At 47.5% G+C, this 25,499-nt stretch overlaps 1 protein-coding gene across 1 annotated transcript in view; it reads right to left on the bottom strand.

Moving 5' to 3' along the window:
* Positions 1-6,229: 6,229 nt before the first annotated feature.
* Positions 6,230-25,499, bottom strand: part of LOC147703591 (uncharacterized) — a 265,386-nt gene continuing 246,116 nt past the window's right edge. Inside the window, exon 5 of the mRNA XM_086931935.1 lies at positions 6,230-7,658. Coding sequence (XP_086788061.1) covers positions 6,255-7,658 — 1,404 coding nt within the window. The 3' untranslated portion in view covers positions 6,230-6,254. The remainder of the gene's footprint in view (positions 7,659-25,499) is intronic.

Here is a 25,499-nt window from a genome sequence, read left to right on the forward strand (position 1 = left end):
TCATGTGCAATGTGTTCCAATAATACATCATTGTTGTGTTCAAGGAACACCAGGGTGAGCCAAATCCATTAAGTGGTTCAGGCAGGTGTGGTCATGCCCACGCTATTTCACCAATCTGCAACACAGCCCAATAGGGGAGCGATTCGATGTGGTCACTGCACACAAGGAACTGTGCAATCTCCAATGCACAACTACCAATTCATGTGCAGTTTGTCATCCCATGCACGGCTGTCTCGGTTACACTCCTGTTCATGACCCAACAGGAGGCGCAGACATAGTCCAATTCATCAACAATTGTGTTGGATAGGCAGACATCCATGGTAAACTCAAATGTGCATGTTCGGCAGTGGAACCAGGGCTTGACGCAGGTGGCATAGGCAATGCGGAACCTGAGCCTGTAACTGATCCACAGCACTGCCAGTGGCACTGCGCCCAGTAAATGCAGCATACATGCATGGTACTGTTCCACTTGACGGGGGTTGTGCATGTGCCCGTTATGGTCGGCCATTGCGTTGGTGCATCTCGTGAACCGGCACTCTTCTGAACTGTGGCAATTGTGTGGAGGATATGCCACAGCTCTGCGCAATGATTCAAATGTGTGTGCAACATTGGGGAGAATGGGTTGCTGTTTCCGGGAGTGCCAAGGGCATCCCATGCGAAGGTACCACAGGCAGGGGCTTCTGTGTGTGGGGTGTGGATGATTTGGATAGTTCATTTGCGAAATGTGTGTTGTGGGAGTCGACCACATCTGCCATGGCATCTCTCTCAGGATGTTCCAGGCGCATTCTAGACCAAGGTCAGAGGTGCAGGTGTCCTCCAGCCTTCTGCATTAGAACAATGGAGCTTTCATTCCTGATGTTTGTCTGACAACTGCTTGTGGACCAAGGTGCTCGAGAGGCCTTGTGCTGCTTGTGCAATCTCACTCCGTCTCTCTCCCTTGCTTTCTAACTCTGGTTCCTTTGTTGGGTGCATGACACACATTCTCTTGGATTTAGTCTTCCAGGCTGTGTGCTACGGATTGTCCAGTGAGGACCCGCTGGGACTCACCGAATGGTTGTTTTGGCTGTCTTTTGTTTGTATGGTATTTTGTGTTGGAGATTGCATTGCTGTACGACTGATTCTTCATTTTCTGGCCACGCATGTATGTTGATTTTCCTGTGTGCGACCGGCAAAATGTTTGTTTTGGGTTTCGTGCTGTTGGTGTGCAGTTTCTGAGTCTGGAGTTGGGGATGGGACCGGGGGGGAGGTGTTGCGGGCCTGGGTGTGGTGTCGGTGGGTGTTGTTGCACTCTTGGGTGTCCGTCCTGCATATTCGGTTGCTCGTGGGCATCTGTTGCTCTTCATGGGTGGCTCTGGGCTGGGCTCCCTTTTGTGGTGCAGGCTCCCGTCCGACTTTACACCAGGTCAGAGCAGGTGTAAATTTCTTGGTGCTAACGAGCCTTATCGCCTGTTTTGAGTTCTTATTGCCGATCTGGCTGGTCATTGGAATGTTGAGGTGTGATGTTGTCGCGGCTTTTGGCACAGGAACACCCACTCTGCATCTCATTAGCGATAGTTGTGGGGGTCCTCTGTGGCGATGTTTTTTGCAGCTGCTATCGCGGGTAAACTGATGCTGTGGGCTGTTACCAACAGCTTGTGAATGGGGAGGTACATTTATCACGGCTTTGGCTGCGATAAAGGTCTGTTAATCTGGCGTAAGCGCCACAAAGAAAAAGTGGTGGGGCGGGGAGTGGACTCAGGGAGGGGGGGCACGGGGGAAGTTTAATAAGAAAAATAGTATGGAAAACTTACATGCAGCTGCCAGCCGCCTCCTGCGTCATGCTTCCGTCTTCCTGGTCCCAGCAGATACTGGGACTAAGTCACAGACTCCTTGATACTATGAGAGCAGCACGGGGATTGGCCTGAGGGTGCTGAAAAGATCAGGGAGTCTGTGGGGTTCTCCAGCACAACTGTTCAATGCAGCCAGGTTGGAGAAACGTAAGTGCACATGTGCGTTTGGCTGGCCTGAGTCGGTCGGCCAAACAAACATGTGCACTTGGAAGTGCACATAGCACTCCTCCTCCTCTCCCCTCCCAATGCCCCGTATGCCCCTCCCTGCTGTATGCTGGCTCAGCCAGCAATTGAAAAACAAAACAATGAAATGATATCATTTTGTTTTGGTGGTGCTGGCTGTAAGCCAGTGGGGCGACGCTCCTCCGACATTGCAGAGGAGGTGCCCTGTCTGCTTCTTGGTTGCAGGTATTCGAGCTCAAGCTAGGTGAGCCACGGCTGGCCTTTCTATCTGGACCAAAACGTCCCTATGTTTAGAGCTGAAGGACAGCCCAGTGCCACATCATGCTTTTCAATGTATGTCTATCAAGGGAATTGGACATTTACATTTCTATTTGATAAAAGTTTCAAGTTTATTTTATTTGATTTAGTTCTCGGCTGAGAACAACAAATATTTAATACATAACATTTTACTTTAAAATTTGGAAATAAGATGATAAAAATTGTCATTCTAATACAAAGTTAAAAAAGAATTTATAAATGTAAATAAAGTGTAACATACAAATTCCTTTGGCGGTACCTTACAAAGCGAAATCATGTTCTGAACAGAATTAATGTTACATTTTGTGCAAATTGGTTGTATAAACCTTTTTCTTGCTTCTACAACTGACACATTAGGGCTAGCAAATAACATGTGATCCAGATTTGCTCCCCGCTGTTACATAAGTTGCAGTAACTACTAGTTTTTTCTTTTGGGAGCCACATGTCGGTAAAAGATATTTCAGGAAGTATCCCGAGCCTTAGTAATATAATCGATCGCCTGACACCGTGCTTTAAGTTAAAATAGATATACTGCTTTATTTTCTTATAAGCAATTGCGGAGGAGCTGCTCTTTCTGCTTCTTGGTTGCAGGTATTTGACTTCAAGCTGGGTGAGCGACGGCTGGCTTTTCTATCTGGACCAAAACTTCCCTGTGTTTAGAGCTGAAGGAAAGCCCAGTGCCACATCACGCTTTTCAATGTATGTAATTGTATGCATTTATTTGATTTTGCAATGAACTTGAAAAACGACAGTTATTCCCCTGTTATCAACTATGTTATTTGTAGTGATTTTAATGCTAAGTACCAATCAAATTCTCTAGAGGAAATATTTAATGTTTTAACTACTCGAGTTACGAGACAAGAACGGATAGGAGCAGAGATAGGGAGGACTCTCGCCATGTATGATCTGTTGAATTTGCTGTACTATTTGGATAATGGCTATGGTGACCCACCTTTGTTACACTGGAGGGAAATGTAAATACAATATACTGCATTTTTGTCACCAGAGATATTTTGTTTTTTGCACTTAGGTTGGGGTGGTATTTGGGAATCCTCAGAGAGCGGCCACAACGCCGTATTTGCGTTTTTCTACCTAGCCTTCTTGAAAATCATCGTCCCATCAATTGCCCAGGGACAACTATTGGTTATGTTTAAGGGCTTAGGTTTGCATTGGCGTTTGCACAATCCCAGGGAGTTTCAAGGCAAAATGCTTCAGCTGCATTTGAGTGTCTTTCTATGCTGTCGCTCAGAATTACTCTACGGCCCCTACATCTTACGACACTCCGAGGGGCTTAGTAGCCTTATCAGAACGTCCCTTCTTAAGCCACTGTGGGGTAATCTTGAAGCAAATGGGCTGTTTGACTTTGCTTGTTCACTTGTTGCGGTGGCGGCTGCTGCCAATCAAACCCGATAGGGAAGCAGGGGGATGGGGAAGGGAACGAAGAGGAGAGGTTGGTAATTAAATATATATTTTTGTATTTGCTTACCTGCTGCTTCACTTCGCTCCTGCGGCCGGCCCCCTTGTTGATCCTGGAAGTGGATGGACCTAGAGGCACAGGCTCCCCACCCAATCCAGACACTGCTCTCAATGCATGCGAGCAGCGTCTGGATTGGCCTGAATGACCTCTTTTGTCACTCAGACCGTACCTGGGACCCTGTGGGGTTTCTCCAACCCTGCTTAAGTGTGCATGTCTGGTTTGCCGTCCTTAGATGGCCGGCCCTATTGACATGTGCACTTATATGTGCACAGTACTCCTCCCTGCCTTGCCCGGCCCTGCCCCTCCTGGATGTAAGCAGCTGAGAAAGAGATAAATAAAACAATAATAACAATGTGTTAATATTGATTTATTTATCATCTGCTGGCAGTGGGCAAACCGTGGAGCTACCCCTGGTTAGTAGGCGGGTTTACTTGCGAACGGGATTCTAGCCCCAGCTTTTAGATTTTGAGCTTTTAGAGACATAGGTCGGCCGGGGCTGTTTCTTTCCCCAAATGGGCCAGTAAGATACCTCTTCATCAATAAAAGGTTGGTATTGGAGGAGAGCTCAGAATGTGATAAAATTACTGTGTACAATTATGTAATCTTAAAAGGAACCTCAGTATGGAGCCCTACCTTACTTGGAAAATGGTTAGATGGGAAAGGTCACTTGTGACCAGTTCTCGGAACAGACCTTGCGCCATTTCACTATTTTATTTCATTTACACTAGGCATATAATGTTGCCATTTCTTTAAAAGTGTGGTTTCGAACAACCTCGGATCGCTGAGATATTTTCGCAAATGTTGAGTACAGAGGAGTCTGCTTTTGGATGGGTACGTTCATGAAGCTCGCTGTTTACTGTAGGAAAAGTATGAGTAACTGGTTCCTCCAATGGGTGAACCTTTACTTTGTTACATGGACTACCTAATTCTCAGTCCCTTCCACTAACAATAGAATACATTGCATTTATTATCTCAGTGTTTGGTTGTTTTTATCTTTGCTTTATGTTCATACTTCTGAAGTTTTTATGTGACAAGTATATATACTATTTTTTACTATGGTATACTGTATTCTGCTTTCATGTACTTATGGTATACAAATAAAGAGGGTCATTAGGATGGCGGGCGGACTTTGCCCGCCCGCCTTCCTCGTGGTAATGGGGACCGCCCGCCATAAGAGCGGGGGTCCCGTGGGGGGTATTAGGATGTGCCCGCCACAATGGCGGGCACATCATGTATTTTTAGCATTTGCATTTACAAAGCGGCAGGCACCGTGCAGTGCCTGCCGCCATGTAAATGCAAATGTACCCCCCCTGTTCACCCCCCTACTCTCCTTCACTATGGGGGCCCGCACGGGGCCCCCACAGTGAAGTCCGCCTGCCTTTCCGTGGCGGCATTGCCGCCACAGAAAAGAATCTGCAGACGCCCATCCAAATATGGCTGGCGGTGTCAGATAGACACCGCCACCATATGAACCCTTTTGCGCCCCGGCCGCAAGGCGACCGGGCGGAAAGGTGGCGGGCGGTGTTTGCCTCCGCTGCGGTCCCCCCCCGCCATTGTAATGTGGCGGGGGGAAAAGGGTGGCGGGTGGGCATTTATGTCGGGCGGATCGCCACCGCCACCATGGCGGTGGCGATCCGCCCGATATCGTAATGGGTCCCAAAGTCTTTGAGCTGAACTAATCATCGAAATCAATAAAATGTCTAATTTTCTACAGGAAGTAGATCAAATCTTTCAGCAATCATCAAAAAAAATACAACTTTAAAAAATATGTAAGCATCTTCTCACCTTTACGGCCATGGTGTCCTACAGTAAGTATATAATGTGCGTTTTTGCCTCTAAAGTAACATCATTGTAACAGTGCATATGATGAGCTTGAATGTTCGTAACATTTTCAACAATTAGAATTCTCAAAGATGGCTTTAATGTAAAGTTACTTAACATTAGCCATTTTGTCCTCATAGTGATCCCTTGTTTAGTGACCCGCACCTCACTATACAGACATCAAAAGTGTCAATAAAGTTTAAGGTATACACATTGAAGTAATAGTATAGCTATTACCTTCTTCCGCCATATATGTCTGAACTCCTACATAAAGTATGGGAAAAACTGTACCACATTGTACGTTGATGTTAAATCTCTTTTTTGTGACTTACTAACATGCAAAATCTCTATGTTAATGATTAATATGACATTGTGAGTTGCTCCTTTACCGAATATCATTATGTTGCTACTAATGTCTCTTTCTTTGTAAACAGCTGTCACTGTGCGTAATTATATTTTTGTGAATTGCTACATAATTGTAACTTTTTATGTCCTTTTAATTTTCCGTGTAATTATGAATCAATATCATCATGAATCACTCTTTTATTTGAATACATGTTATAAATCACAAAAGCTAGCATATCATCACAATTCACTTATTTAAAAGTAGAATTGCGTTCGTGCCCATAAAAAGCTGCATTACAGAGCTAAACGAGTAACTCATCCTCTTTTGTCCATACGTCGGTATTCTGCAATGACTGTAAGATCTGGGACCAAAACTGGTGCACTGTGGCCTTAATTATCTTTACCAGGTCAGTTGTTGTCATAGACAGATTTGTGGTAGAATTCATATTTCTTGTTAAATTAGATGCTGGTATAAGGACCAATGTGGAAGTGGTTACAGGTGTAAAGCTAACAACACCGGTAGAGTTTAGCTCCTTTGTATTGGCTACACTGGGGGTGGATGTAGTGCTGACGTTAAAGGTAGAAGTGCTTACTGTGGCAGTGAAATGGGCAGGAGACACCTGTCCAGTAGAGTTTACGTTGGCATTTGCAGAAAAGACAGGTATTGGGTTTGAGTTAGAGAATGATGTGGTTGATGTAGTGTTCTGCAAGGCGTTTGTGTTGAAATTTGCTTTGGAGATCGCCAGTGAATTTGTTGTGATGGGGGTGCTGAGCACAGAAAAGCTGTGTGTGCTTGTGAAGTTGTTAGTTGCTGTAGTCTTATTGGAAATGGGCACAGATATTTTGTTTTCTGTTGTAGAAATGTTAAGCCCCGATGTGTGGGTTAAGTAAGCGTCGGTTGTGGCGGACACCTTCAGCATTAAAGGTGAAGTAGAGTTTGAGGTACTGTTAAGAATGCTAGACACAGTGAGATTGGGTAATATAAATCTGGTAGTGGAAGCAAGGGGTATGCTGGGTGTAAACAAAGTATTTAAGCTGAGAGGTTTGGTTGAAGAGTTTGTGTTCAGTGGTGTTGTAAAATTGGAGACAACAATTGAAGGTACAATGGATGTATTTTGAGTGACCCACTTAGATGTGGCTGTTATTGTGGTGTTGGGAACAGAGGGTGTGTTTGACCTAAAGGTTGAGTTCACAGTTGGCAGCCAGCCCGCTGTGGTTGAACTTGTGCCTACGGTGACTTTGCCAGAGACTGGCACATTGGTTGTGTTAGTTTCTTTGGAAATTGTAGAGCTGCTGTTTACTTTTGAGGTAGGTGAGTTGCTTGGCTGAGGTACTGTGTTAACAACGGAAACTGCTGCTCGTGGAAGGGAGGAAATGTCCAGCATTCTGGAGTATGACACAGTTGTAGACACATTCAAAGCTTTTGAAGCTATAGTTACTGCGGAAGTGGGTATGGGTGTTTGGACCCCACTAGTTGGAGCAGTAGAGCTGGGTGCTGCTGGGGCAAGCGCTGCAGTAGAAACTGTTTTTGCTGCACTACAGTCCAGAACTGATGCAACCTCTTTGATCCAGTTGACGTAGGAAGTAACTCGCGTGTAGACACCTGGAGCTAATGGCGAAGCGCAGACTTTAGGACCCCAGCTCACCACTCCAGCCAGAAGCCACGTGCCGTTTACACTGCAGACCAAAGGACCTCCAGAGTCTCCCTGGAAAAGAAATGACAATTGCTGAAGTTCTAGTGCTACTCAAGTGACAGTGAATAAATAAATATGATACGCAAAGTAATTTTACGGTCTCAAAAGTAACATTTGACCCTTTATGACTGGAAAATGGATTTTTTAAATGTAGAAACCCCAACTGTGATTCAATGAAATGTTAGCGAAACGCAATTTGTGTTTTCGAATAAATACAGAATCAGTGTATGGAAGGGACGTGTAAAGGGCATTCTTTCCAAATACAGATTTCTCAAAATTGGTGCCAACCATTTGCAAATGGAAAGGGGTCCACAAGGAACCACTTACCCTGTGTGAATGTCGTCAAAAGCATATTTACGACCAAGCAGTAACCCCTCGCACCACTGCATGCTCCCAGGGCCGGACTGGCCGTAGAGGGCACCAGGCGTTTCCCTGGTGGGCCGCCAGATTGGGGGCCGGTTTTGGGCCCCTGGGATGCCGTTTTTGTTGCAGGGCCCTTTTTGCAGTATAGCTGCAATATCGCCCCCTGTAACAAAATAAACTGGCCCAGGCAAACAGCTCGGCCACTCCTCCAAGTCCCAGAGGGTCCGGTCTAGCACTTTGTCTGGGCCACTTTTGATTTCCAGGCCGGCCCTGCATGCTCCTAATAGTTTATCATAAAAGCATTCATTTTTGTTTTTTAAATGTATCCCATTTTCCTATGCATTTAAAAAAAATTGCTTTATTTAAAAGCAATCACAAATGTGGTCTGCTGTCCCCAGCAGGCCACCATGACTGTGACTCCAACCAATCGTAAAGGCCCACAGTTTGCGACCTACCTTATTCATATTAATGAGGTTGGTGGAATTACGACCCACTACGAAGCATTTATTTCTAAACCAACCTCTTAATACATAGATTGGTTACAAAATACCGAAGGATTCAACGGAAGTCAGTGTGCAAATTACACCCACTTCTAGCTCATTCATTTTAGTAGATTCCTAATAAGAAATCACAAAATATTATTCCATACAAGTTATGATTTCTTATTAACAATCTTTGTGCATCAGGCCCTATTCGCCTTAATTTGTGAATGAAAGAGGCATGATGTACCAAGAAAACAAGTCAATCCTTGTTTGTATGCAGTTTAAATGTGCTCTCATTGCATAGAAGTAAAAAAGGAAAATTCTAACACACTAACAAGCACAGTGTGGTGACTCAAGAACTGTGCTTGCTTTGAACACCGAGATTCATTCTAAAAACGTAATTTGCTTCCCTTGGATTTCTGTCTTTCTACTGATCATCTAAATTTCATACTAATATTGAATCATGGCTATTTCCAATCTAATCTATTTTTTCTATTTTTTTCCTACAGCACAAAAACGCCCTCTTTAGAGCACAGCACGCTCTGCAAATATTTTCATTTTACTCGTGTTTTGCGGGGTTGGGCTTTTTAGCATGTTTTTTCTGTGATGTTCTATTGCATCCATATATTGCTGTCTGGTCATGTTTTGTGATTGTGGGTTTATGAAAGTGTTGTGTCATTGTTGGAATTTCTTTTGTATTTATTATCAGTGTGTACACTTGTCTGGGTTTTGGTGTATTGTTGTTTTGCTATGTATATTTCTGTTGTGCAGTTTAAAAAAATATTTGTATTATTATTTGAAAGAACAACAAAATAGTCTGCAGGTATATCTCACATAACATCCATTCATTACAATAAGTAACAGTTGTAACTGGTTAGGATACAGAGTTTACGCCATTGCACTTCTTCTTCATGGCCCCCATGTCACTTTCTTCCCCCGCATTAGGTATGTCTCAAGTCCCTTAAGTGTTCGTGGGTTCTGAAATATTAAACTCTCCGCCGTCATGTCGTCATTGTGTGGATTGTATTGCGTCTGTTTCCTCGTCCTCCATCACACAATTGTAATAGCTCAGCCATGGCTGCCAGATTTTCCGGAACTTTCTCCGGCACCCCCTTGCTTTATGTCCCCTTCGCTGCTCATGACGAGCTCAGCTCGTCATGCAGTACACTGGTCGTGTGCTCATGACGAGCTCAGCTCGTCATGAACAATGGGAAAAATGTAAAATCTGCACATGAGGAAAATCTCCCTAGCAGCCAAGGTGATATACAGTTTTTCTAGCACCCATATACATATCCATACCGTCCCGCCACTTTTAAAGGTGGTGAGTTCTGCTCTCCCCCAGTATCTAGCTATGCCTTGCTTTGCCACTACGAGTCCTAGGTTACTTAGCAAAAGCTTATATCAAGGGATGTCAACGTCTGTATGGATGCCTAGAAGAACATACGTGTGGTCTATTGGGATTTGTGTTTCTTGTATGTAATTCACTTCTTGTATTATCCTTGTCCAGTATCTATGTATTGGTTGGCATGCCTATAAAGTGTGTGTGAAGGTTCCATGCTCTGTTTTACAACGCAGGCACTCTGGCGTCTCTGCTCTTCCCATCGGGTGGAGTCTTGCCCTATCTTAATACACCCTGTGTAATATTTTAAATTTTACCCGTCGCAGCCTAAGCTTGATCGCCACTTTTCTACAGCCGCGGTGCGTCCATTGGGGCGTAGGGGCGTAGCCCTACCAGCCACCAAGGACCCGCATCGCGGCCGCCGGCCGCAATCCTAGTATCTGACTTTTAAATACAGCCGCCGGCGGGAATTGCGCAGAGGGGGTGGCCTGCTGCAGCTTGAGTGACAGTCCACACTCAGGCTGCAGCAGACCGTAGTGCGCAGTGACAGTCCCGCTGGGGAACTTACAGTGCGCTTGCTTGGGAAAGTTGGCAACTTTGGCAAGCATGCGCACTGTAAGTTCCCCAGTGGGACCCAGGGGTGCTTGTTTGGTGCCACAGCCCGGGTTTCCAAAGGGCGACAGGGCGAGCAGCAAATGTGCCCCCCTAGCCAATCCTGGTGCTGCATGCAGCGCCAGGATTGGCTGGTCCACCGGCAGCATCCATCATTGGATGCCGCGCGTGGTGGGGGTGGGACATCCTGTCAAGGAAGAGCTCTGCCTCTGTCGCGGTCGGTGTCTCTTTCGTATACTCCAGAGACGCATGGTATATAAACAGGTAAGTTGCCAACTTCACCACCTCCTCCTGCTTCAGCGTATAGTAAATGACAGGGGTTAATATATTTCCTATTTTTAACCTGCCAGGATGACCAAATGTGTGTCGGAATTGTCTGTTACCTTCTTAGACTCTGGCCGATGATTAACACTTCCATTTCCTGTCGCCGTATCCTTCAAACCTGGACAGATGAGTGCCATAAAATAGTATGCCCCCCCACTACCACCCCCGGCCAGCACTACATGCAAAGATCACAGAAGGCGCTGAGTGCTCAACGGATTTATCCGCATTTTCGTTGGACTTTTGCTAACAATAACTCACCCATCAGCACGTAAAAGGTTCTGCATTACTCGGCTGCGAAGATAAAAATGATTTTGGATAAAAATAAAATAGCTACCTGGAGTGTTTTTTGCTTCATAATATATATGATTCAGAAAAGGGGGTGGTGATGAACAGAGTGTCTGAATTGAGCAGACCACTCTTACCCAGTCGAAAGATCAGGGCTTGATCCATCACCGTTATTTATCTCACTGCACCATCCCAGCTCAGAACCTGGCTATATGCAAATCAGTCTGTCACTGGCCCAGTGCATCATGGGAACAGGGCAGACTAAACTACCAAGCCAATTCTTCACCAGAAAGGAGACAAGCTACCGGGGACCGGTTTCTGGCATTTCAGCCGTCTTCGGCCCGGCTTGCTTGAATCTTGATGGTGCAGTGAGAAAGGGACTCATGTCTGAGTATACCCTGCCACACCTATAGTGGCCAAAAACGATTCAGAAAAGGGGGTGGTGATGAACAGAGTGTCTGAATTGAGCAGACCACTCTTACCCAGTCCAAAGATCAGGGCTTGATCCATCACCGCTATTTATCTCACTGCACCATCCCAGCTCAGAACCTGGCTATATGCAAATCAGTCTGTGCCTGGCCCAGTGCATCATGGGAACAGGGCAGACTAAACTACCAAGCCAATTCTTCATCAGAAAGGAGACAAGCTACCGGGGACCGGTTTCTGGAATTTCAGCCGTCTTCGGCCCGGCTTGCTTGAATCCTGATGGTGCAGTGAGAAAGGGACTCATGTCTGAGTATACCCTGCCACACCTATAGTGGCCAAAAACTATTCAGAAAAGGAGGTGGTGATGAACAGAGTGTCTGAATTGAGCAGACCACTCTTCCCCAGTCCAAAGATCAGGGCTTGATCCATCACCGTTATTTATCTCACTGCACCATCCCAGCTCAGAACCTGGCTATATGCAAATCAGTCTGTCCCTGGCCCAGTGCATCATGGGAACAGGGCAGACTAAACTACCAAGCCAATTCTTCACCAGAAAGGAGACAAGCTACCGGGGACCGGTTTCTGGCATTTCAGCCGTCTTCGGCCCGGCTTGCTTGATGCTGATGGTGCAGTGAGAAAGGGACTCATGTCTGAGTATACCCTGCCACACCTATAGTGGCCAAAAACGATTCAGAAAAGGGGGTGGTGTTGAACAGAGTGTCTGAATTGAGCAAATCACTCTTACCCAGTCCAAAGATCAGGGCTTGATCCATCACCGTTATTTATAAGCATGGGCGAATTTTGCGAATCTCGCGTTCGCGAATTTTTTTTTGTGTTCGCGCGGGTTTCTGCCAGGTCGCGAGGGTTTTTGTACAATTTCGCAAACGCGAACTTACCTGTCGGGTCGCAAGTTTTGCAAACTTGTTGTTTCTACGTGTCCAGCCTGTTTGGGACACTCTTCTTCATCACTGCCACCCTCTGTCACCACTGCCACTCTCTGTTTCATCACAGCACCCTCTGGTTGTCCAGTGTACATTATTGTGGCAAAGCAAAGCACACCTTCCCTGCCTCAAGTGACCTCAATTAATTTGGGGCTGATTAATGTGTCACAGAATATTTTTTTAGCTGGCACCTGCTTCCTTAGTGCTTCCTGATTAGTGGTCTTTTGCACTTGCTAAGTGCTTTCATTGTTGCAAAATTAGTTACAACACCTGCCCTGCCCCAACTGACAATAATGAATTAGGGGCTGATTAATGTGTCACTGGATTTGAACTTCCAGCCTGGCTCCTGCTTGTCTCCCTTAGCTGTAATTCAGGACCTTTGTGGCATATGTGTAACTATTCTGAGGGTCAGAGCAGGGTCACATAATAGTTGCAAGTAGGCAACTGAACTCTGGAGGGGCCCCTCAGGAAGCACTACAGGAAATGGCTACTAATGATGAGCTTGAACTTTTGAACCTGGTAAGTAGTTTCAGTTTTGCTAAGATCGTATTTCTGCAATTTAGCGATTATTCGCGGGGCGCGAAGTTGAACTGGGAAGCCGCGAACTCATGCGAACAGTGCGAGCAAGCCATAAAATCTGCTGCTCGCGGATTTGCGGATTTTGCGGGAAATTCGCGAATCTCGGGGATTGCGAATTTACCGAAAATCCGCAAAATCCGCGAGCGGAACGGATTTTCCGCCCATACTTAGTTATTTATCTCATTGCACCATCCCAGCTCAGAACCTGGCTATATGCAAATCAGTCTGTCCCTGGCCCAGTGCATCATGGGAACAGGGCAGACTAAACTACCAAGCCAATTTTTCACCAGAAAGGAGACAAGCTACCGGGGACCGGTTTCTGGCATTTCAGCCGTCTTCGGCCCGGCTTGCTTGAATCCTGTTCCCATGATGCACTGGGCCAGGGACAGACTAATTTGCATATAGCCAGGTTCTGAGCTGGGATGGTGCAGTGAGCTAAAAAACGGTGATGGATCAAGCCCTGATCTGTTGAATGGGTATGAGTGTTCTGTTTAATTCAGATACTCTGTCCATCACCGCCCCCTTTTCTGAATCGTTTTGTCCACCATAAGCGTGGAAGGGTATACTCAGATGTGAGTCCCTTGCTCATTGCACCATCAGGATTCAAGCAAGCCGGGCCGAAGACGGCTGGAATGCCAGAAACCGGTCCCCGGAAGCTTGTTTCCTTCCCAGTATAAGAATTGGTAGTTTGGTCTGCCCTGTTCCCATGATGCACTGGGCCAGGCACAGACTAATTTGCATATAGCCAGGTTCTGAGCTGGGATGGTGCAGTGAGCTAAAAAACGGTGATGGATCAAGCCCTGATCTGTTGACTGGGTATGAGTGTTCTGTTTAATTCAGATACTCTGTCCATCACCACCCCCTTTTCTGAATCATAATATATATGATCCATGTTGTGTCCCGATATTTATCTAGAAGCAAAGACATGTCAACAGCATTGAGCATTTAGTGTTTGTAAATTCGAATTCAACAGTTTCGAATAACGTTGCTGGTTCTGTCGCTCACATTGCTGTTGTGGTTTGAACTGCCAGCTCTCTTTTGCACAAAGTGTGGCAGCGCGGGGTTTGTGGCATCATCATGGTTTTCAACCGGGTTGTTTTGCTGTGACCTGTGGTGGTAAATGCCATGCCTGGTGCACTGCACTGGCCCAAGGCTGCTCCCTGGGGATGAACCAGAGGCTCTTCCCAGAACTCAGGTCTCTTCGTATAGTCTTTTTTTCTTATCCTCTCCTTCAATATCTGGGGTAAAAACCCACTTGGTAAGATTCTTATTTCACTGCAGTTAAGTTCCATGAGGTTGCGTTTACTGGTTAGGTAGGGGTGCAGAGGAACTTTACATTTTGCTAAAATTAACTGGAGAACGTGACAAAAAGATGCAGAGTGAATAAATAAGCTAAGGATGTTTGCTCCACTGTTTCGAACTGCCAACTTGTATGGTATTTAGTGGTTTCATTTAATTACCAAATCAACGGTGCTTCAATATTGATTTGAATTCAGATGTTACTGCAATTGACTACTTTGTATGATAAAAAAACTATATATAAAGTGTAGTCTTTAGCGCGTCACCAGCATTTGCACCGTCACAGCCTGCACTTGGGCTTTAATGTGCCACCCGCCCTTACACCGTCTCAATCTTTAGGCAGACAGCCCTTCCCCCATCACAACCTTCACGCAGACTTTAACGCGCCACCAGTCCTGCAGCGTGACCTTCACAACCTTCACGCAGTCTTTACCTCGCCACGGCCCTTCCACCATCACAACCTGTACGCAGTCTGAGTCTTTAACGCGCCATCGTGACATTCCCACAGTCTTGAACGCGCCAGGAATCCTTGCACCATCACAACCTGCTCTGACAACTTTTGCTCCTTTTGGCCCTTTATATTCACCCTTTCCTTGAGTGGCGGCACTTCTACACTCAGATAAGTGCGCAGCCGAAGTGCAATGTTGCCTTTTCTTTTCAAAAATCATTTAAAATGCCTTTTTTGCTGTTGTAAATATACATTGTCGAGATGCTGGAAATGTTTAGTGCTGAGCTGCACCTAAAATAAACAGCCCTGAGCTGCACATGTCACTGTTTAGACTGCGCATATCTGGGCAGGGCCACGGAAACTTGCAGGCGCAGCCATGTTCTGAAAGTTGGACGGGAAGGTGCTGCCACGGACAGCCCCGGATTGACGCATCGTCTTGTCTGGGTATTTGTAGCACTCAATCAAGGGCCAAAGGGCTATCAGGGCAGCTCCGGCTGCGCTTCGAAGCCCGACATTCTGTTGTGAGCAGCGCCAGAAGCTGCTTAGCCCTTCTCGGAACGCGCGGTTTTTGCAGATTTGTATCTGCAAACTTGACCCGTAGGTATTGGAACGCATCACACGAGCCCTAGTTACATTGCACAAGGACTGTCTTCCCTCGGAAAAGGATGCGCTGAAAGTGTTCACGTTTAATGCACACTTCAGTGAATGCGTAGCACTGTAGCAGGAAAGATCCACAAGGGCTCACAGAAACACAAGCCACAAAGACACCTTGACCCCAAGCTCTCCTCCCAGCCCCTGGTATGCTCTGTCCCCTGGAGATACAAGCAGGGCTCGAGTCGGGGTACCACGCGGGTGGACGGCGTCCCCCCACTTATTTTACTGCGTGGACGCCGTTCCCCCTGCCAAACAGCTGGACTTCACTCTTTGGCCTCTCAGTGACCAGATTGGATCTCTCCCAGAGAGGCCAAGCGCTTTAAAAGTGATTTCAGAGTAAGCTAACGCAACAGAGAACAGGTAGTGGAATCTGACCCTGTGACCCTAGGGCTGAGAGGTAGCATGAGCCACCGAGCGTGGAACAATCGCATCTAAGGGATGATCGAGGGGAGGCAATGAGCCCGCTGGTGCAAGACACCTTTCGTGACATCACTTCCGGTCGTGGCGTCACGAAAGGTGACAGCATCCTCCAACTTCTATTTTTAGGACTTGTGCCCTGGATACACGTCTGCTCCCGCGGGGGCTCCTGGAGACACAAGCTACTGTGACCCCAGAGCTCTCCTCCAGTCCCTGACATGCTGAGCCACCCCGGAGATACCTTTCCCTCAGAGAGAGACACGCGGAAGGTGTTCGCACTTAATGCACACCCCTTGTGTCAGGCCGCCCTCTGACCTCACTCCCACGGTCACACAAGCCACACAGGCACCACAGGAGGTTTCCTCCCTGCCCCTCACACGCTCAGCGGCCTCACGGAAGGATGCACCGAAGCCCTTTGTGTTCAATGTTAATTATAAGTTCCGTCATACGGCGGGTGGTGATGCTAACGAGGAAGACGGAGCAGTCGTGTCATGGTCAACGAACCACAATCACAGCGTTGTCTGATTACACACAAGGCCTGCAACTGCTGTCTGTCTAACTCCTTATCCTGCTCGTTGTTGCTCCGGTGAGTCAGGCACCTCTCTGCCAGCATGCTCCGGAACCTGTGTCTCTGTTCAACACCCACGCGCGCATGCGCACACAAGCCACGTGTGCTCTCTGGTGTGTCAGGCACCTCTCTGCCAGAGTGCTCCGGTACCTTACACCCACCTGTGTCTCTGTATAACACCCACGCGCGCATGCGCACACACCCCACCGTGTGTCAGGCACCTCTCTGCCAGCGTGTACCGGTACTTCGTGAAAGGCAGAGGCGCGGTGCGTCCATTGGGGTGTGATCTCTCGCTCGTGTGATTTTCTCCTGCCCCCCTTAGTATTTCATTCGCCCATATGTAAATCCTCCCCCCTCCACTTTCTTGCCCATACAACTGTCTCCATGTTGCTTCTGCCCCGCCCTAGGCTCCATGCGGCTTTACACCTGTTATGCTTCATTCTCCAACTGCACCCTTGCTGTTGCTTCTCCCCATGTGAGTTCTCTGTGTTATTACTGCTTAAAAAATGCTTTTGTGCTACACTTTTTTATTTACTAATCCAACTTGAGTAGTAAATAAAAAGAAAAAACAGCAAAGCAATTGTGAGACCGACTGGCTTTGTCAATGCGTGTCCTTCTTGCAGTTGTTTCTGGATGTGAAGGCGGGGGGTGTATAGTGCTTTCCTCACCCTCAAGTTCTCGCGCAAGCAGCTACTCAGTTTGTGGTGCATGGGGGGGGGGGGGCCTGAGAGGCGTGAGTTTGGTGCTGTGCGTGAAGTTAGGAGGTGCCTCACGCCCTAGTGGTTTGAACCAGTAGTTCTGCTGGAGTTTGAGAGAGGGCCTGGTTGTGTTACACCAGGACATCTTGTGTCCAGCGAGAGAGCCACCCTGTGTCAGGAACAGCCAGGGCTCAGTGGTGACGCAGTGGTAGACGGTGCACAGGGCATGGGTGCCATAGAGTGCTGGAGTGCAGAGAGTCCATCATAGCTCAGTGAAAGTGGGAAACGTCTCAGAGTGGGCGTTTTGTTTTGTTCTGCTTTAGAATATGCTGTAGAACCTTGCATCGTCATTCTGTGGTTATACTGAATAAGCAGCTACCTATGTTATGCCATCTATTAATGTAATAACTGCACTTTCACAATTGCTGTATTAACCTTCCTGCTTTCTCAAATTTGCTTGAAAATGCACGATTTTTCTTCTTTTTTTTCAAACTTTTCTTGAGGGGGGTAACCCCCACAAACCATCCTATTGGGGTTCGGGCTCGCTCCCTGCGCTCGCTCGCTACGGTGCTGTATGCCAATCACTTTGCGCCTCACCACTTTGAAATGTCACCCACCGCCCCTGCTTTTCTAGGGTGCATTAGGGCTGTCTCCCAGTCTATGTCTTCCAGTGTACCTACTAGGTCTTCGCATTTACTTCTAAGTGTTAATAAGTTATCAGGCATGTTATTTACCGGGGTTTTATAGGTCCAGGAGACTGCTTTCTCTAGTACCTCTTCCTGTAGCAGCTGGCCTTCTAGTGGGGCATATTCAGGAATGTCTGCGATGTCGGGTTTTTGCGTTGTGTGTTTCTAGTTCGGGTAGTCATTTACCCTCCCATAGTGGTGTGGACCTAGGCGATCTGTTTTTCCCTTTCATCTGACGTTCAGCTTCTCTCTATCGCTCAATCACCCTCTGTGTTGCTGGCAGCAGGCTCGTCACTCCATGGCCCCCATATATGTAGTGTAGGTTGGAGTGTTTTTGGGTCTCGCTGGTGTTAGCAGCGCATAGCGCTGCTCCAGCGAAAGACCTATTGTCGTGGGGTTCCTGGGAATGGCTGAGAGGGGCTGGTTACACGCATTTCCTCGGCGATTTTACCTCGAGGACGCGCTTCTGCTGGCGGGCTGACTCTCCTGGGCGTTCGAGCTCACACACGCGCTCACACACACACACGCGCTTACACACACACTCGCTCACATACACACACACGTGCAGGCACACATACATGCACACACACATGCGCACCTACCCCCACCCCCACCCCCCCACTCACCTGGCTCTTTTGTCGCGACTCCCCTGGTATCTCCGCCGCATCACCTGGCCTGGATTGCATAATTCAAACGGCACCCAACAGCCGTGCGCCGAGACTGAGTGTAAGCATACGCCACGTCCCCAGCGCACCCCTTGCCTGTAGCAGCTCTGCTGACTGCAGCGGGCTCCCCGCCTCCGGTACCCGGATGTATTACATTCTTCTCCTTGGAACGCATCTAATTTTTCAGCTCGCTTTGATGTTCTAATTCTCACTCCCCCCCCCCTGCTTCATGTGTTCCCGCCAGCCTCTTCACTCAGCGCTTCCTCGCCCTACTGTTGCAGCCCACTCTGGTGCATCTCTGTCGTCTAAGACGTCTGTTGGAAAGTAAGGCATAAAAGCACTAATAACAAAGTTTGCCCCCACAATCGCAAAAAGAGGAACAGTTCTTCCTAGATAAAGTGAGGCATACAGTGCAGCAAACTGCAGTAAAATGTTGTTATACTTCAGAGGTAATGACAATGTCCAGATACGCTTCTTATGGGCGCTACTTCCTGTGCCATTATCTCTCAGATGCCATGTTCCCGTAGGCTAGTATGCCCTTTCTTTCATCGGTAAGATTGGCCCTTCTCCCGCCCTTTTGTCTGCATTCGAGAGATAACGAGGATGGCGTCATTCAAAGATCTGCCCGTGGCGGTAGCGCAAGGCCAGTTCTGCTGTTATTTGGCTCAGACAGGGGACACACCAGTAACCTGAAACGAGTTTCCATTCCCTTGCAGGGACCTTTTTTAAATAAAAAAAATGCTGCATTGTCATTTGGGGGTGTTTGGTAGAAATCCTTAAATTATGCACATCTCTCGCCCATACTCAATTGGAAAGGGCTCGCATAAATAGAGGTAAAAGCCGCCCATCTGAAGTCTTATTCAACCGCAGCCAGTGTGTTAGGTGACTGTAAAAGTTTGTAGGCTAACCTTTTCCTGTCATTCATGGTGTATCCCAGATCTTATCCACGTCAGTTTACTTGTGCTCGGAATTTGTCATTTGTTTTATCAATACGGACTCTAAACCTGTCAGTACTGTATTGTAAAATGCATCTGTACCTCATGTTTGTGCATCCCCCTCACTCGATTGCCCTCACTCTATATCTCCATCGCCCTCGCTCTATCTCTCCATCGCCCTCGCTCTATCTATCTCGCCCTCACTCTATGTCTATCTTTCTTTCGCCCTCACTCTCTCTATCGCCCTCACTCTATCTATCGCCCTCACTCTATCTATCTATCGCCCTCGCTCTATCTATCGCCCTCACTCAATCTATCTATCGCCCTCGCTCTATCGCCCTCACCCTATCTCTCCATCGCCCTCACCCTCTCTATCACCCTCACCCTATCTCTCTATCGCCCTCACCCTCTCTATCACCCTCACCCTATCTCTCTATCGCCCTCACCCTATCTGTCTATCGCCCTCATTCTATCTATCGCCCTCGCTCTATCGCCCTCGCTGAATATACGGCAGTGCAATTCCCCCATTCTATTGGCTGCAGTGCACTGTTTGTAGCGCTACTCTGGGATGACCTCCATCCCATAGTAATGTACGCAGTTCGTTGTTTATCGCCTAAAAATGTAGTCCAGTATTTTCCAATGTGTATTGGGAGGATATACCATTACTTAGCGTGACGATCTTAAACATGGCGGCTCTTCCAAGTAATGTCAAAGGATGGCGTCCCCACCTCACTACATCTTCCCGGAATTCCGCTTCGACTTGCTGAATGTTATGGGTGAGGCAGTCTGTCATGCTTGTGGAGATGAAAACTCCTAGATATTTAAAGCCATCTTCCCCTACGGGAAGACGCACCGGTACAGAATGCATTTCGATGTGAGGTATATATTTGACTTCCCCCATGTAATCTTGTATCCTGCCTGTTTACCATGTTCTTCAACTAGGTTGAATGTGATTGGTAGTGACGTGTCAGGGCTGGATATATACAGTAGGATGTCATCTGCATAAAGCGAGATTTGTTCATCCATCAACTGTCCCTTGGATCCTGGAACCCTTTTCTATCTGGATGTGTTCTGATTAAGCAGGCTAGCAGTTCCAGCAAAAGTGCAAAGAGCAAGGGGGGACAGTGGGCAACCTTGCCTGGTTCCTCACCACATAGGAAAATCGGCTGATTTAACTCCATTGACCCTGACTCTGGGATTTGCATATAGTATATCAGCCCATGCCCGGGAGTTGCACTCAAAGCCTAATTTTGCAAGCACTTGTCTCATAAAAGGCAAATGAACCGTATTGAATGCCTTTTCGGCATTGAGTGACAGAAGTATTTGGGGACCTCTCTCTCTCTTTTGCCGTGTCCAGAAAGTTTGCTAGTCTACGAAGGGTAAGGTGTGTGGCCCGTTTGGGCATAAAGCTCGACTGGTCTCTATGCACCAGCAATGTGATGACCTTCAATAACTGTGTGGTGAGTATGGAGGCTAGCACCTTGGTTTCAATATTTAAGATCGAGATTAGGCGGTAGGAGCCATAGTTTTCGGGGGCTTGCCCGGTTTTGGTATGCCCACCACTATGGCCTGACAGAGATCGGAAGTCAACGCCCCTTGGTCTTTTACTAATAAAAACTGATTTAGTAGGCAGAGAGCTACTGTACTATTGTTTTGTTTAAAACATTCCCCTGGTAACCCATTGGGGCCTGGAGTTTTCCTAATTTTTGTTTAGCAATGGCAGCTTGAACTTCTTCTTGGGTGAGTTCTGTCTCCAGGGCCTCCGCATCCTTAAGATGCAGGGTGAGCATGTCTGTTACTCCAAGATAGTCATCTATGCTATTCTCATCCATCAGCTAGGCCTCATAGAGATTAATATAATAACATGCAAATGCTACTGCTATTGCGGTTGCCGTTGTATGTCGTGCGCCCACCTCCACTATCTGGTTTACCCAATTTGCTTCCCTTTCCTTCCAGCTTAACCAAGCTAGAAGTGTCCCTACTCTATCCCCCAGCACATATAGTCTGTGCTGCATGGCCTGAATCTGAGTTTGAACTTTTCTGGCTCAAAGAGCGCAGCATTCCCTACTTGTGACCTATATCTGTCTGTGCATCGTTGCCTCATTGTCCAGGGTTATATTGCTTTCTAATTCTAACAGTTTACCTTCTAGGTTTTCTACTTGTAACCTTTCCTTCCTTCAATTTCGTGCTATTGTATCCTGCAGTCTACTTCTGAGGACCGCTTTGTAGGCTTCCCACACGGTGGCCTCCGAGGATACGGAGCCTTCGTTGTCTTAGGAAAATAATTCAGTCTCAGTGGTGATTGCGTCTGTTACAAAATTTCATCTAGCAGCTCCCACGCATTCAGCCACCAGTCCAATCATTGTCTACGCTCCTTTCCCCCCACTTTTAACTTCAATGGTGAGTGATATGAGATACCTCTTGCTAGGTATTCTGCTTCACCTATAGCCTGAATCTCCCCTGCTAGAGCAAAAATGTAGTCAATCCTGGAAAAAGTCTTGTGTGCCCCTGAGAAATAAGAGTAACTACAATCTAATGGGTGATGTCGGCGCCAGAGGTCTGTCATTCTCAGTGATCTCACGAACTCCGCAAGTGGGGTCGGAGTATGGGTGCTGGTCATTGCATGGGATCTATCTAGGCTTGCGTTCACAATGTTATTAAAGTCTCCCCCTATAAAATGAGTTGAGGAGTCTGAGTGTAATAGTATCTTGGCGACTGTGTTCAGCGCCTGCGGCTGCAGTTGTGGCGGGGCATAGACACTGACAAGAGTAATCTCCTGACGTCCCTATGTACCCTGGATCTCTGCTTAAGTTTTGTTAGAGTCCACCCAAGTCTTAGCTATATTGAACAGCTGGGTTTTTCTAATGAGGATGGCCACTCAACGAGCCCCAGGAATAAATCCAGAGTGCGCCAGCGTGATGTAGGCTCCCCCTATAAACTCATATTGGCACCTCGGAGATGGGTTTCCTGTAGGAGGACCACATTAGGCTTGGTCCTCTTAATGTATCTATTAACTAGTCCCCTCTTAATCTTACTGCCTAATCCGTTGACTTTCCATGTCAATACGGTATATGGTGTGTCATGCATTACGTATGTGATTTATATGATTAACGTGAGCAGTAGTACCTTCCCTGCCAGCCCTCCTCCCCCTGTTCCTGGCTCTGCATCCTGAGACACCCTGCTGCTACTGGAAATGGAAACCCATTTAATCTAGAAACTCCAAACTTCCCCTCGCCCTTCTCTGAACCTCCCCTCCCCACTTCCTCCGGCACCCTATGCCTAACCCTTCAACTGTCAACATGACAACTAAGCTTATGTGTCCTCTGGGAAGTCTGTTGATCTCAACCTTCACCACCCCTGCCCCTAAGAAATAAACAAAACAGTAAAGGATATTGTACTTTCCCAAGAGAGTGGTTCGCACAGTCTCTCTTAGGCACAAGCAAGTCTAGGAGGGGGCCTCATTGCATGTGTTGTGTTGACAATCTGCTCTTTTCTCTCCTCCATATTTCAGTTCTCTTTGCCGCTTTTTTCTTGTTGCAGTTGGTATTCGTTATCAATTGCCATCACCGTAGCTCCCGGCTCCTCTGCATTATTAATAGCCTCAAGAAGCAGATTCTTCATCAGAGTGATCCGTATGAGTACTGTCTCCTTGGTTCGAGTCTCTGCTAGTGGCCTGAGCCCATCCCACCTCCTCCTCTGAACGCAATCTTCCCCTTCGATATGGGGTCCCGGGATGCATGATCTCTATTGGCTTCTTATTTCTCCCAGTGAGTCACCTCTTCATTCCTATTCTCTGCAGTCTAGGCTCACATCCTGACAACGAGCCTCCAGACCATGCCGCGTTGCCACTTGTCTCAGGTCCTGGCCTAGGAAATTCTTCTATCCATGCCTAGGCATCTTCTGGTGTTTGGAAAAACTGGGTTGAGCCTTGAAAGATAACCTTGAGCTTGGCCGGGAAAAGAAGCATGTATTGAATTTGCATAGCTCTGAGTTTAACTTTTACTGAATCAAAGGTTCTCCGCATCTTCTGTATCTCCCTGGAATAGTCAGGGAAAATCATGATTTTGGTGTTGGCCAGTTTGAGTTCTCCCATTCTCTGAAATTGTCTTAGTATTATGTCTTGATCCTATTAATTCAAGAATTTTGCAATTATGGCACGTGGAGGAGCCCCTGGCATTTGGCATTCTGTGTGCCCGCTCAATGAGAAAGCTGGTGGAGAACTTTGCCCCGGGAGAGCTTCTCGCAGCCATGTCATCAGAAAAGCAATTGGGTCAGTGTGCTCCTGTCCTTCTGGTATCCCATTAAAACAGAGATTATTCCTACTAGCTCTGTTTTCCGCATCGTCAACCTTCCAAATCACCTCTCTCATATTGCCTTGGAACTCCTTGATGTCTACTTGGGAATTATGCGCCGTGTCCTCCACTTCCGATATACGAGTTTCTGCCTGAGTTACGCGATTGCACACATCCTGTCGGAAAAGAGATACCTCTGATCATATCTCAGCCATTTTACCATCAATGGCCTCTCGGGAGGCATGGATTGCCTGAAGGATAGCCGCATTGTCCGGTGCGCATGCACTCTCCCCTTCCGATTCTGTCTGTGCTGGAAGCACCTTTGTGTACTTGTCCATCTTCCCTTGTTTTTGTATCTTAGGTTCTTTGTCTCTAGCCATTGTCGAGTATGGCAGCTGCAAGCTGTTGTTGGTGCTTCCAGAAGCTATGGGTTCATGCAGTTAATCTGTGGTCTTGTTTTGGGGAGGCTGTAGTCTTGAGCGGTGATCAAGGGGGAGGGCTGCTCCTTCTCTCTTCATAAGCGAAATTCAATGGAAGGTTGTTAGCTGGTATCTGCTTTCCATGGAGGCAGCACAGCTCTTATCTTGTTAAACACTCTCTGGTGGCTATTTAGCTGTTTGGTGATGCCTTCTGTCTGCCTTGTATATATTACTTCTTTGTCATTACGCACCCCTCTCAAACCCCATTGTGTAGTCCGTATCTGGTGCATTTCTCAGCGCCGCAGTCAGCCCGGAGTTGCCTTAGCTGGGTTCCTACTCTTCTATGCATCAAATGATTCAGTTCCAGACCCCCACTCGGGACCAACTTGCGCTTTCAGCCTGCTTCCTATGTGATCCACCAGTGTCCCCTCTCCTACCGTCATCTAGTGTGCTATATTCCCTTGTCTTCTATTAGCACAGGGAGAGGGCGGCCTGTTAGGTGTACTTGCCTCCACCCTGTCCACTGCAGGGAATCTCCAAGCGATCTGCCAGGGAGCCAGAACAGATAAACCCAGCATGCCCACCATTTTCATCACTTCTCGTGGCTTCTTTACCAGCCGTCTACTTCCACAGGGGTCTGTCACTTCCTATTTGCCACTGGGCAGTCTCTCTCAATTGCGCTGGGATTAGTCACTCTGTTTCGCCCCCACAATTATAAGGAAGTGTTTATTTTGTGGTTCTGCATTCAGCACGGCCACTCGGTGATCCGAGGCATTTCTCCCATGTGGAATGCTCGAGGTGGCCTCTTGGTGCTCTCCCCGCTCTTAGGGGAGGTTCACCCAGGCCAGCCCCTTCATCTGTGGTGGTTTTACTCTACTTCCTCCAATGGGGGCCCTGTGTTCAGCTCACGTCAGGCTGGGGCCAGTTCTCGGCACTTCCTTCTTACTTTGGAGGTGGGAGGATGGAACCGCTCCCACTCACTGCGATCAGCGCCTTTCCTCCACGCCTTTTACTCTTATCATGTCCGCATATGTATCATTGTTGTGGGCCTTCCAAGTCCTCCCCATAGTTCCGTCAGCTCCCCGACATCTACCAACAATGGGTCTCCGCTGATCACAGACCATGGTCAGCCTCCTGTCTGCGGCACACGGGCAACTCTCCAGCAATCACTGGGCGGCTGTCCCGATTCGGGACTATGCCACTAACGGGTCTCGTCAGCCCTCTTGACTGCCGCGGCCCATCTCCATTTCAGTCTCGTTTCTCCCCTCTCTGCGCCAACTCTGCTATGAAAACGGCCTCCGCTGCGGGTCTGGAGTATTAGGTGCTCTTGACATAGAGAATAATTCGTTGACAGTGGCTAGAGAGCAGGATTACCATCAGGACTGGTGTCGTGCGATTGGAGCTCCGGCAAATGTGGCTAG

Source organism: Lissotriton vulgaris, chromosome 7 (genome assembly GCF_964263255.1).
Source record: "Lissotriton vulgaris chromosome 7, aLisVul1.2, whole genome shotgun sequence".
NCBI lineage: Eukaryota > Metazoa > Chordata > Amphibia > Caudata > Salamandridae > Lissotriton > Lissotriton vulgaris.